Here is a 13,907-nt window from a genome sequence, read left to right on the forward strand (position 1 = left end):
CACTCTGTTTATCTGAGTATTTTAAAACTTACAGAATTGTGGTTACTGTTCCCAACGAATTCCCCCACTGCAAATTCTACCACCTGGCCTGACTCATTCCCCAGTACCAGGTCCAATATGGCTCCTTCCCTCACCAGCTCCACCCGTAGTCCCTCACTACCCGTCCTCCTTTCAGCACAGCCGTGATATCGTCCCTGACTAGCAATGCAACTCCAACACCATCCACCCCCCCCCCCCCCCCCCCCCCACTTTTACATCCCTCCCTCTCCTGTCAGAAGCGTCTATATCCTGGAACATTTAGTTGCCAATCATGCCCTTCCCTCAACCAAGTCTCTGATTACAATAACGTTATACTCCCAGGCACCAATCAAAGCCCTAAGTTCATCTGCCTTGCACACTCTACTCCTTGCATTAAAGTAGATGCATTTCAGGCCACCAGTTCTATTGCACTCATTTGCTCTCTGCCTACTCTTCCCTTTTTATTAATGCTATCTTCACAATTCTTAGTCTCCAGTCTCCCTCAGTGCATACTTGTTTCCTCTTCTGGTTCCCAGTCCCCTGCCACATTAGTTTAGAACCTCCCCAACAGCAGGAGCAAAAGCTCCCCCAAGACATTTGGTTCCGGTCTGGTTCAGGTGCTGACCGTCCATTTTGTAATAGTCCCACCTTCCCCAAAATGGTCCCAATGTCCAACAAATCTGAACCCCACCCTCTTACACCATCTCTCAAGCCACATTTCATCCTGCCTATTTTTTTCATTTCTATGCTGGCTAGCATGTGGCACTGGCAGTAATCCTGAGATCATTACCTTTTGAGGTCCTCCTCTTTCAACTTCTCTCCTAACTCTCTGAATTCTTCTTTCAGGACCTCCTCTTGTTTCCTACTTATATCTTTGATGCCTATTATGCACCAAGACAGTTGGCTATTCACCCTCCCCTTTTAGAATACTCTACAGCTGATTGGTGCCATCCCTGACCAGAGCACCTGAGGGGCAACATACCATTCGGGAGTCCCGTTTTCGGCTACAGAACAGCCTATTTACTCTCCCCACAGTGAAATCCCCTATGACTGTGGCCTACAAGTCTTTTTCCTGCCTTTCTGAACAGCAGTGCCCACCACAGTGCCATGATCTTGACAACTGGTGAGCCATCTCCCCTAACAGTATCCAAAACGGTATATCTGCTTTGGAGGGAGATGACTGTAGGTGACACCTAAACTGCCTTCCTGCTCTCTCTCTCTCTGTCATTTGGTCACCTATTCACTGTCTCCCTCGGCAATCCTAACCTGCGGTGTGTCCAGTTCACTAAACGTGCTCTCCATGACCGCCTCAGCATCACAGATGCTCCGCTGTGAGCCCATCCGCAGCTCCAGAGCTGTCATGCGGTCAAACAGCTGCAGCTGGACACATTTGCAAGTGTAAGAGTCAGGAATGTCAGACACGTTCCTGAGCTCCCACATCAAGCAAGAGGCACATGCCACGGGTCTGAGGTCCCCTGCCATTAGAAGCTTAGTTTTATATGCGCTAACTAAAACCAGACAATGCACTTAAATATGTAAAGAAAAATAAAGAATTAAAAGCCTTACCTTAGAGATTGTGTTTCTTCTGGTTGGAGGAGGGGGATGGGAGGGAGATACTACACATGTCGTATCTCTGCCAAATGTAAATTAAGCCCTTGCCTTCCTGGCAGCCCTCACTTTTCTCTCCACCTCCTTTCCTCACCCCTCTGTCAAAAAAACCTTATTTAGAACTTTGACAAGAAGCCCATTTAATTAAAACATCTTTATGCATTTAATGATTCTACACAGAATTCTCAATTTATACTTGCCGTTCACCAGAGACCTTCCACAATCTGTTGGATTTATCTACACTGCATCTTAGCTATGGGTGTTAATTATCTTTTTTATTAATCGGCCTGTTTCAATTGTGAATCTGACATTCATTTTGCTTTAAAAAGAATTGTCATTAATGTCGTCGTCTTTTTGTAAGAACACTTGGGTTGCCATTTGAATTGCACAGCATTAAAATTTTAATAACTCATCTATTCATGATATGTCAATGAGATAAAATTGAGCTGCTTTATTGGTTACAAACACTAGATGGTGTACGTGAGCTACTGTGAGCAATAGTACAAAGGCTTTGCTCCCTTGGATGGTAAATGAGAAATGTGTAACTTTTTTCTCTCTTTTTAAAAACTTGAAATAGCAAGATGGTAGGAAATGCACCATGACAGGTCTCCGTTCCTAAGTTAGGAGACCTTTAAAATGTGAATTTAGATTTAATTTTCTTTAAACAACAATGCAAATAAAAACGTGCTACATAGACTTCTATTTAAGAAGCAGTTTCTTCTGTCTTTGATCTTGGAACACCTGCATTTTGTGTACAAAACGTTTCCTTTTTTTTGGAGTTCTCTCCTAAATCATCTTGAATTGGATTAGGAAGTGACACTAGAAGTGAGCAGTTGACAAGTCAGTCTGAGAGGAAAACCTCAGCTGTTTATTTGCGAGCAAGACCATTAGTGTGCAGTATGCACATGCAAAAGCGCCGATTAGAATCGGCATTAGGTTTCCAGACTTTGCAGTCTCGAACACAGCTGCAAAGTCTAGCAAAAAACATCTGCAAGCTTCTGAGATCGAGCATTGGCCCTAAAACTGGGGAACATGAGCCTCCGTGATCTGTATTAGAACAGGGAATACAGCCATTTTTGTCTGACTCGCACGCAATGGGAATAATAGTGATAGAAAAAGCAAGTGTAATAAATATTCCGATATATGGTATATCTTAAAGGTTCTTCCACATTGTTGTGTAATTTGAATTTACTTTGCATTAGGAAATGCATGCAAGATTTTTTCTGATGTAAAGAGGGATTAGTGATCTAATCCCCATTTTCAATTGTTCTTTGCTATAAGTGTGCTTGCCACCATAAACTGTGAATGCCTCTCTAGTTGTAAATCTGCATAATCTGAAGAAATACTTGGGAATTGTATTTTTGTCACAGAATACTCCACTTGGCATTGACCAGGATTTATGTTGTAATGTACTTGCAGAAACAACAACTTAGTGAATTCATTGTTAACTTTTTTCTTTTTAGTAAGAAATCTGTGGAATAATTCTTTTAAAACAGCTCCTAGGAAGAATGTAAAATCGATTCATGCTTTAAGATCTAATAGGGGTAAAGCAAGAAATGTACCATCCTGTAATTTCATTTTGAAGATAGCTTAGATTCGATTCATTTATCTACACTTCTATATTAAAGGAACCAGAAATTGAGCAGATTGGAAGTGGGCAGGATACAAGACCGCAATCTGCACATCCTGGGAGCAGGTAATAAGTGGTAGAAATTCTGAACTCTTGCCCTTAATTACATTGTCACCCTGCGTTTTCTATCACTGGTGGAGAACTGTAAGATGAGAGTTTCTTCCAGCTTGCAATTTATTCAAATACTGTTTATCATGTAATGCCCGGAGGAATCTTTAAATGAACATTACTGCTGTACTGTCTTAAAGGTTCTCTTTATTGCATTTTAAGTGTTGAAGCATGTTAATTCACAATACATTTTAGTTATGTCCAAGAGATTGTTATCTTTTTTTATTTGGACGAGGGAATTGGTAGTTGGTTAGTAGGAGCTCTCCAGCTCACTATTTTAAAATTGCTTTGACTGTTCCTATGCTTTCCCAGCATTGTATCTCTTAACTCCCTTTTGTGCCACAAACATGGGCTAAGAGTGGACACACAGACCAGTAATATTCAATAGGAATTTGGTCTGGATCCGAGGTTTATCATTCATTCCTCTCCAATTACTCCTTTTTTCCTTTCAAAAGGAAAAAGCGCTCTGTGCATCATGTTAATACTGTGAACTAAAACAGCAAGTTTAAAAAATTCTGCCCTACCATCTAAGGGAAAATGAACTGAACTAAGTCCCTGTTTTTACTTTTTTTTCATTCCCCACCATCCTGTTTTTAGTACCATGGATATATGGAGTCTGTATTCACTTGGGGTTCCAAACTTCGTGTCAATTTGCTCAGTGACTGCCAAAGCACCATGTAACTTTGGGGCAGCACAGTGACTCAGTGGTTAGCACTGCTGCCTCTCAGTGCCAGGCACCTGGGTTCAATTCCCACTTCTGGCACCTGTCTGTGTGGAGTTTGCACATTCTTCCCCCATGTCTGCGTGGGTTTCCTCCCACAGTCCAAAGGTGTGCAGGTTAGGGGAATTGGCCATGCTAAATTGCCCGTAGTGTTGGGGTATGTGTCTGGGTGCATTGCTCTTTGGAGGGTCGGTGTGGACTTGTCGGGCCAAAGGTCCTGTTTTCACACTGAAGGGAATCTAATCCTAATCATTTAACTCCAGGGCCAATTAAGAGCTGCCTCTCCTAATGGTCATTGATTCTATCTTTTGTCTCATGCAGTGCTTTTTCCTCTTTCTTCCCCTTTTAGCTTTGTTACCCACTGAGTGTTTGTTTGGGAAAGAGCAAATGGGAATCAACCATACTGCATTTCAAACTTACTGATGAAGGGCTTATGCTCGAAACGTCGAATTCTCTATTCCTGAGATGCTGCCTGGCCTGCTGTGCTTTGACCAGCAACACATTTGCAGCTGTGATCTCCAGCATCTGCAGACCTCATTTTTTTTGCTTACTGTTTTTAATATCCATTTAACACTTCGCATAAATGTAGGGAAAACCTTTGTCCAAATGTTGCATATGTACAGTTCAGGAATGTTTGTTCTTGAGCAGAATTGCACAATATTCCACTCTCTCAGGCATAATGGGTGCATGTTTAAAACCGGGAAGTTCGACTTTCTCATGAACAAGTCTATTCTTAGATATTTGAAATGCTTTTTAATTTTCTTTTGAATAAGAGCAGGTTGAAAATGTGAATTCTTGTTACCTGTTGGTCACTGATTTTACATATGATACCTGCACTGCCTGTTTCCTTCATATGATGATATTTGTGTTGAAACTTTTTCAGAGATTTAATGAAATGCTGTAGCTTGTCCGTTCTGACCGGTGCTTGAACTTTCTCACTTCCGGTAGGTTAAAAGATGAGTCATCATCCAGCGATGAAGATGTGAGAATGATCAACCAAAGTTGTAGTGCAGATCAGCAAGATCACCACGTGTCATCTGTGCCATATATTTCATATGTGAAATCCCTTCGACTTGGTTCTGAACAACTTGTAAGTACCAAGTGTTATTGGCTAGAATTTGGATGAGGTTTCTTGAGCTGTAATAAAACTCTGAAGGCTGCTTATCTTCTAATTATTGTCCCAGAAGTCTACCACTTTGGTTTGCAACAATGCTGTTATCAGAGGGTACATTTCAATCAAATGTTTTGCAAAATTTTAGATTTTTGTGCTTCTATATAGCATTTAATTAATATTTTATGCAAAGGGTTCAAAAAAGATTTAAACCCTCCAACCATGGCATCACCCTTTTGAGCTCCTCCTTGGAGGGTTTGGGCTGGGGTTGTTTTCCCTGGTCTGTCATAGGTTGAAGGGTGTCCTTTTTTTTTTGAGGATTAAAATCATGTGGGGCAGGGATAGGATAAATAGTTCGTTCTTCCCCCTGGGGAAGTCCAAAACTAGAATGCATTGGTTTAAGGTGAAGGGGGGAAGATTTTGAAAAGAGATCTGAGGGGCAAACTTTTTTTCCCACCAGGTCGTGTGTGTGGAATGAGCTGCCAGAGGAAGTGGTGGAAGCTCTACAATTAAACATTTTTAAAAAGCATTTGGATGGGTATGTGGAGGGATTTGGGCCAAGTGCTGGCAGATGAGGCTAGATTAATTTTTGGTATAACTGGTCAGCATGGATGAGTTGCACTGAAGAGTCAAATGTACAGACTCTGACTCTAAAGTCCAGTAACTCAAGCCCATGATGCATCCATCCTGCTCCTCCCCTGGTTGGCTGAAGTGGAGGCCATGCTGAACAATGGGCAAAGAACTTAAAAAATTATCGCTGCTTCATTTAGGCATGAGATGTGTTAATGCACTCAAACTAACAGCATTTCAATTGACATGAAGCTCTAGACTGTTACTACTATTTTATATTGACTGACTGAAATGAGTACCAATGTAGACGTACATTGCAAACTCCCTCATGGCTCATTAAAAATTGTTATAACCACTTCTGTGGTATACAGCTTTCTTGCTATTGGACAAAGTTAGTCTTCCTTTTCCTTTTTTGAGGAATCCGTCTATATGCTGTGATTCTGTTCGCCGAGCTGGGAATTTGTGTTGCAGACGTTTTGTCCCCTGTCTAGGTGACATCCTCCGTGCTTGGGAGCCTCCTGTGAAGCACTTCTGTGATCTTTCCTCCGGCATTTGCAGCGGTTTGAATCTACCGCTTCCGGTTGTCAGTTCCAGCTGTCCATTGCAGTGGTCGGTATATTGGGTCCAGGTCGAGATGCTTACTGATTGAATCTGTGGATGAGTGCCATGCCTCTAGGAATTCCCTGGCTGTTCTGTTTGGCTTGTCCTATAATTGTGGTGTTGTCCCAGTCGAATTCATGTTGCTTGTCATCTGCGTGTGTGGCTACTAAGGATGGCTGGTCATGTTGTTTTGTGGCTAGTTGGTGTTCATTGATGTGGATCATTAGCTATCTTCCTGTTTGTCCTATGTAGTATTTTGTGCAGTCCTTGCGTGGGAGTTTGTACACAACATTGGTTTTGCTCATGCTGGGTATCGGGTCCTTCATTCTGGTGAGTTGTTGTCTGAGTGTGGCTGTTGGTTTGTGCTGTTATGAGTCCTAGTGGTCGCAGTAGTCTGGCTGTCAGTTTGGAAATGCTCTTGATGTATGGTAGTGTGGCTAGTCCTTTGGGTTGCGGCATGTCCTCGTTCCGTTGTCTTTCTCTTGGGCAACTGTTGATGAAATTGTGTGGGTATCAGTTTTTGGTGAATACATTGTATAGGTTTTTTTACAGTTCTGGTGTACTGTAGTGTGTTGTGGCTCTCTTTGAATAGTGTCTTGATGCAACTTCTTTTGGGTGTTGGGGTGGTTGTTTTCGTAGTTCAGGACTTGGTCTGTGTGTGTGGCTTTCCTGTATACCTTTGTGCTGAATTCTCCATTAGGTGTTCTCTGTTCAACTGGGACAGCACTATTATAGGACAAGTCAAACAGAGAACAGCCAGGGAATTCCAAGAGGCATGGCACTCATCCACTGATTCAATCAATAAGCACATCGACCTGGTCCCAATATACCAGCCACTGCAGCGGACAGCTGGAACTGACAACCGGAAGCGGCAGATACAAACCACTATAAATGCCGGAGGAAACAACACAAGTGCTTCACAGGAGGCTCCCAAGCACTCAGGATGTCACCTAGGGAGGGGACGAAATGTCTGCAACACAAATTCCCAGCTTGGTGAACAGAACCACAACAAGTGCCTGAGCTACAAATCTTCTCTCAAACTTTATATGCTGTGACAATGCTGTTACTTTAAAAGGTTACTTGTCCTGTTTCATTTTAGAGGGATTAAGGCAGTGGTGTCAAGCGGTCTACCAGAACCATGAGAGTAAACCATATGAGGCCTTTAGGTGTTATAAGTTGGACAAAAGGATGTGGCCAGCTCTCTGGGCTTTTCTAGTTTTGTTTAGCTTCAGCAATCAGAAGACACATGGGGTCTCTAGTTGGAAGCTTCAGTGAGTGAATGAATGAATGATTCCTCGCTGCTCCTTTCTCTAAAATTCTCTTGGTGTTTCCTCCTGGATTGGAGAATTGCATGCAAGAATGTTTGGTTGAATTTTTGTTGCTTTGCTAAGTGTTTGAGATGTTAGTACAGAAGAACCTCCATTATCTGAACAACACTAGCAGGGAGTATTTTGTTCGGATAATCGAATGCTGGACAACAGTTTAGCCAAGCATCAGGACCTTGCATTCTTGTTTGGATAATCAGAGGTTCGGATAATCCAAGCCCCTCTGTGCACTGGAACAGTTACTTGATAATAGTTACTGTATCTACTGCAGTTTTTTTTAAGGTAAATCTAAATTCCTCTTGTTTGCATCTTAGTTTTTAAATTGTTTAGCTTGATATCGAGTAATTTGACAGTTGCACCATATCTGGAACTCAGTTCTTCACATCCACCACTTCAAAGAAGAAAAAGGCAGCATCTGGGCTACCTTGAAATATTTTGAGGGGGCCTGGTCTGGGCCATAACAATATCATCTGGTTCAACTGACTAATTCAGCAACCCTTTTCCATAATCCAAACAGTTTGCTCAACTGTAGATTTTTAATTTCATTTTGTCATCCTGTCTGTATCTGGAATCTGACCATCAAGATCACTGAGGTTAGGTGGAAAGAGAAATTTAGGCAGGACTCGATATTAACCATGGAAAATTTAAAAAGTCATTAAAAGAAACTACAAGATTTGGAATGCTGTGGGTAAAGGTGGTGGGGGGTTAGAAAATCGAGGCAGTGGGCTAATGGGTACAAGAGCTTGGGGAAAGATCTTAAAGGGGACAAGAAAGCTAGGTTATGAATAATGTGGAAAATTAACCTACACACTTAAGGATTGGTTGATCAATTCTTGCTAATGTAAATATTGAGAAGAGGATAGTGGTTTATTAAAAGGATAAATGGAAATTGGTGAGTATAAGGAACACAGCCATTTGGAAAAAACTGGGACTGTTTACTAAATCATTCATTAGAACAGTGGAGATTAAGTAATGTTGCTTGATGTTATTAAGGGATGGCACAGCAGAAACTGACCCTGGTTATTGTTGCACGGTTTAGCTTGAGACAGACCAAGTTACGAGATTACACCAGAGGGATTAAGGACCGAACAAGAGAAACATAGACTCTTCTAGAGCTATGGAGTTGCCAGGCCAGGACCCAATGATTGAAACAAATTTTGCCAACTTTTGTAAGAATTGGTTAGCTGGTCCTTTTTTTTTTCCCCTCCCTTCCTTCTTTTTCCACCCCCAAGGAAAGTGAATAAAGGCATTTGGCAACAGGATAGGCATGACTTTACTCTCATGAGGTTTTGGACTAACTACCAGTATCAACTGATGAGCTTAATGGCTAATTTCTGTGTTGTCTCATCCGTATGATGCTTAATATCCTTGGGGGGAAAATGTGAAGGATAAATTCTGTTGAGGAAATGCTACAGGATAAAGCTTTGTTATTGGCTTACTTTAAATACTCTGTGCGGCAATATAATTACAAGCCAGAAAGACAGACAAAGTTGTTTGTGTGCACATCATTTCAAATGTGGTGCTGCAAATCTATTATTAAGCATACTAAAGTTATGATGCATCAGACCATTCTAGGAAGCTCCAACACAGCTTCCTGTTCTGTGGTGTAAAGCCAGCTTTATTAATATTCTATAAACTTATGCTTATCAACTGAGAAAAAGTTACATTGCCTTAAACATTAAATTCTTAAAATTCTGACTTTTGTCACATTATGTTTGCCTCCATATTGAATAGCATGCTGAAAGGCACAAGAATATTTATTAGCAGCACCATTTTAGTGATCCTTTTGTTCTGCTGCAACATCTTGTCTAGAGTGACCTAGTCTTCTCTCCCAGCATCCCCACAATCAAGATTGCTAATATTGGGTGGTTGTGTTTTGTAGTGTGGGGCCCATATATGCTGAATTTAAATTGAGCCAATTGTTAATAATTATAGGTCAATGTGCATCTGAAGTGATGTTTCATTGAGAGAAAACTTTTGCCCCTTTTTTAAAAAAGGGATAGTTTTTGTATACAATGTTTGGTTAATCGAGCCATCTTTTTTGATTAACAGAAAAGCCTCCAGCTAAAGGAAGGTCCAAATGATGTTGTGTTTAGTGTCACAACACAATACCAGGGCACATGCCGTTGTGAAGGTACTATCTATCTCTGGAACTGGAATGACAAAATAGTTATTTCTGACATTGATGGAACAATTACAAGGTAGGTGGTGATTTGTTGTATTTCCAAATAGTCGTTAGTATTGCTTGAACATGAGTTTGAAGTAGAAATATTTATTTTACAAATACAGATAGGATTCTGAAGTTTGTCTATTTGCATTTGTACAGATCTGATGCCTTGGGTCACATTTTGCCTACACTTGGGAAGGACTGGACACATCAAGGAATAGCAAAACTGTATCACAAAGTTAGCCAGTAAGTATTTGTAGCTACTTTTACACAAGTTTGTAATTATTCTTTTAAATTTGTTGTGGATTTTCCAGTGTATTCCTTGTTACAAGTTCTCTCCAGGTTAGTGTAGAAAATGCCAGGAATGATTTTTGAAACATGTGAATGCTACGTAAAGCATTGCTTTTATATTAAGGACCTAGGGCACGTGGTCCTAATACAAAGCACAGATTCCAAATTTGCAGATCTCTGAGCTTGCAAGTATTTTAAACAGTGAGGAGACTTCCAGGGTGCATAAACTGATGGAATAGGTGGATACGTGATCAATAAAACTTCATGCTGAGAACCATTTTAAGTCTTGTTTTGGGGAGAAGGAACAAGGAGAGAATAATAGTTGAACAAAGGGGGTGCAGGAACAAAAAGATGGATCTCATTTATCTTGTATTCTCAAATGAAAAGTTATAATCAAAACATAGATTCATAATAGCAGTGAGTGGTTAGGACCTGGAACAGTGTCAGTGAGTGTAATGGAGGCAGGTTGAATCTTCACTTTCAAAAAGAATTTGGATCATATCTTTTGAGAGAACAATTGTATCACTGCTGGGTATTGGAATTAGCAGTTACTTTGGCAGGGAGCTGCCACAGTGTTATAATTTGCAATTGAATAAATCTTAAAGAAATAAGCCAATTCCACCACCATTGCAGCACCTAGTTCTTCAGTAGAAACAATATCTTGAATTTATGTAACTACTACTTCTGAGTTTTCCATGGATTTTGCAGCCATGAGTTATTTTGGAAGTTTTAGTCACCTGCATTGTGAGGCAAACACATTACCCACTCATGTCCCATAGTCCATTTTCCTTCAGTTGGAGAAGGATTGTCGGCTGTGACCTTGGCAAGCATCCCTTTTTTTAAATCTGACTGTGGTATCTTTTAAATCTTCTCTGAAAGTGATTGGGCCTTTGTTTCATTTAGAAAGGTTGTATTTGACCAGACAGCACTTGGTACTCTCAGAATTCTCCATTCTTTGGAATGGGATTTGTACCCAAGTCACGCACAGATGCTACCATGGGGTGAGGCTAACACTTCAGCGCATAATCTGCGGATGTGACGTTGGTTCATGAAGTTAGAAATGGGGGAAAATGGTCAATAGTCAATGTTGGAAGGTTTAGCTTTGACCGAAACTAATCCTCCCATCTGTATGATTCAAATACACGCACCACCCTCTCGATAATTGATCATACACAAGTGTAATGTTTACGGAGACAGCTCAACTTAATTCTCCAGAGCAGCCACAGGTGGTCATAATTTGTTTTTACATTCTTGAACTCTGGAAAAAGTAGTCTTCCTCCCTTCCCCCGCCCCCCCCCCCCCCCAGGAACAACAAATCTGAAAAGAGCTACTCTGCCCCTAAATGTGGAAGGGGGTGGGGAGGGGGAAGGAAGTGAAAACAAACTGAACATGTATCATACTGATATGCAGCATAGAAACAGACCCTTTTGTTCCGACTGGTCCATGCTGATCAGATATGTTAATCTAATCTAGTCCCATATGCCAGCACTTGGTCCAAATCCCTCCAAAACATTCTGTATTCACGTACCCATCCAGATACCTTTTTTTTAAAAATTGTTGCAATTGTACCAGCCTCCTTTTTCTGGCAGCTCCTTACATTCTGTGGAAAAGGTTGCCCCCTAAATATCCCCCCCCCCCCTTCTCTCTCCTTCTCCCTCTTTTTCCTTCCTTCTCGCTCTCACATGCTCTAATATGGAATACCGTGGTACTCAGGCCCCTTTGGCCTACATGTGGGAGAGGTATGGGAAGCCTTGTCTTTGGAGCCATAACCTAGCAAGTACCTGAAAGGTGGAGTGAGAGTTCTGTACTACTATTAATATGCAATGATTGGTATTACTGAAATTTAATTCCACTTCTCAAAATAGCTTTTCTATATTTGAATTTCTTCAGGTAAATAATAGCAACTGTGAAAAATAAAATGTTTTAAGTGTTTCATCTTGCCTGTCTGTATTGTTCCAAGATAGACCGTCTCCAGTCAAAACAAGAAATTAGAATCGTTTATGTGGATCTTAGGCAAGGAATAACAATTTAATTATGGTGACATTGGTCCTGTAAATATAGTGACTTTTAATTTCAGTAGATAGATCAATTTTCCTAGCCTTTACCTCCACAAGACTAAATCTTGCTTAACAAAACATAATGATATCACTGTTACATATGGAACTTTCTGGAAAGTGCACAAGTCACTTATTTTATTACACTTGTATTTTGGTGCAATTCATTATTCTTGTCAAAACATGCCAGAGGTTTTATAGATATGAAAAGGCTAAAAGCAATGCTTTAACACTAATGATATTATTACTTGTAAACACCCAAGCTATCATTGCCTTACTCCAATTTGATTTTTGCCAAAGGAATGACTGGAGTAGAGCTTTACAGTTTGGGATGCTACAATACAGTGCATAGTTACACTGGGATTTCAGGTGATGGAATTCTGAAAACAAAAAACTTAATTACATAGTGACTGTTACAGCAACCATGCATTTCAAAGTGCTTTACAATATGTTAAGCACGTTTCTGAAGTGTAGTTCCTCCTTGTAAGGTCAGAGAAACAGCGGTCAAATTGTACACAGCATGATCCCAAAAACCATGTGATAATGATCTGATGCTTTTACTTGATGTTTGTGAGACATTAAATTTGTGAAAGAACCCAGAATAACTCCCTTGATTCTCAACTGCACATACCCACCTTAATTGCGTTGCGGATCAAAATTCTATTAATACTTTGTTTCTGAAAATATCAGTTGATATAGCAATCACGGTCTTTCTTTCAGGTGAGCAACTTGGAGATTTTCACTACTGAGTATGACAAATGACTTTTGATTGGACAATCAAAGCCATTTAGAACTGCAATGTTCAGTTATTTAGTATTCTATCAGAGAAATCAGCTTCTCCGATATGTTCCTCAATAGCATGTGAATGAGTAAGAAAATGCAGTACAGGGCTGGTTACTTAGTGCTGTAAACCTCTTTTTATATTACTTACAGAAATGGGTACAAGTTCCTGTATTGCTCAGCACGTGCTATTGGGATGGCTGATATGACACGTGGATATTTGCACTGGGTTAATGAAAAGGGAACAGTGTTGCCAAAAGGCCCTTTGTTGCTGTGTCCCAGTAGTGTGTTTTCTGCATTACACAGGTAACGTTTCTCTTTAAAGTTTTCATTACTGTCTTGTTGCACACTCTGGCAGCTCATTCCATACATGCATCACCCTCTGTGTAAAGAAAGTTGCCCCTCAAATCCCTTTTTTAAAAGAAAAGAATTGTTTACCCCTCTACTTTAAACCCATGCCTTCTGGTCCTGGACTCCTCCTACTCTGAGGAAAAGACCTTGGCTGTTTGCTCTATCCAGCCCCCTCTTGATCTTAAACTTTTGTAAGGTCACCCCCTCAGCCTCCAATGCTCAAGGGGAAGGTAGCCCCAGCCTGTTCAGCCTCTCTATCGACCCAAACTCTCCAACCCTGGCAACATCCTTGTAAATCTTTTGAGTCCTTCCATGTTTCACAACCTCTTTCCTATAGCTGGGAGTCCAGAATTGAATGCAGTATTCCAAAAGTGGCCTCACTAATGTCCTGTACAGTCATTGTGATTATGTAAAATGCTGAACTCTCTTGATGACCTTATTTAACCTTCTTCCAAAATAATTTTCAAAAAGCTTGCAAGTGGATATTGCTGCTGTAGTATTTTCTGTTGTTCTTAGCAGCTTAGACTTAATAGTTTTGTCTCCTCACTTTAAAGTCCAGAAATCTGATCATTT

At 40.6% G+C, this 13,907-nt stretch overlaps 1 protein-coding gene across 1 annotated transcript in view; it reads left to right on the top strand.

Moving 5' to 3' along the window:
- Positions 1–13,907, top strand: part of lpin1a (lipin 1a) — an 81,713-nt gene that overhangs the window by 54,273 nt on the left and 13,533 nt on the right. Inside the window, exons 13-17 of the mRNA XM_060853505.1 lie at positions 3,255–3,322; positions 5,034–5,175; positions 9,744–9,892; positions 10,018–10,104; positions 13,137–13,289. Coding sequence (XP_060709488.1) covers positions 3,255–3,322; positions 5,034–5,175; positions 9,744–9,892; positions 10,018–10,104; positions 13,137–13,289 — 599 coding nt within the window. The remainder of the gene's footprint in view (positions 1–3,254; positions 3,323–5,033; positions 5,176–9,743; positions 9,893–10,017; positions 10,105–13,136; positions 13,290–13,907) is intronic.

This window comes from Hemiscyllium ocellatum, chromosome 3 (assembly GCF_020745735.1).
Source record: "Hemiscyllium ocellatum isolate sHemOce1 chromosome 3, sHemOce1.pat.X.cur, whole genome shotgun sequence".
NCBI lineage: Eukaryota > Metazoa > Chordata > Chondrichthyes > Orectolobiformes > Hemiscylliidae > Hemiscyllium > Hemiscyllium ocellatum.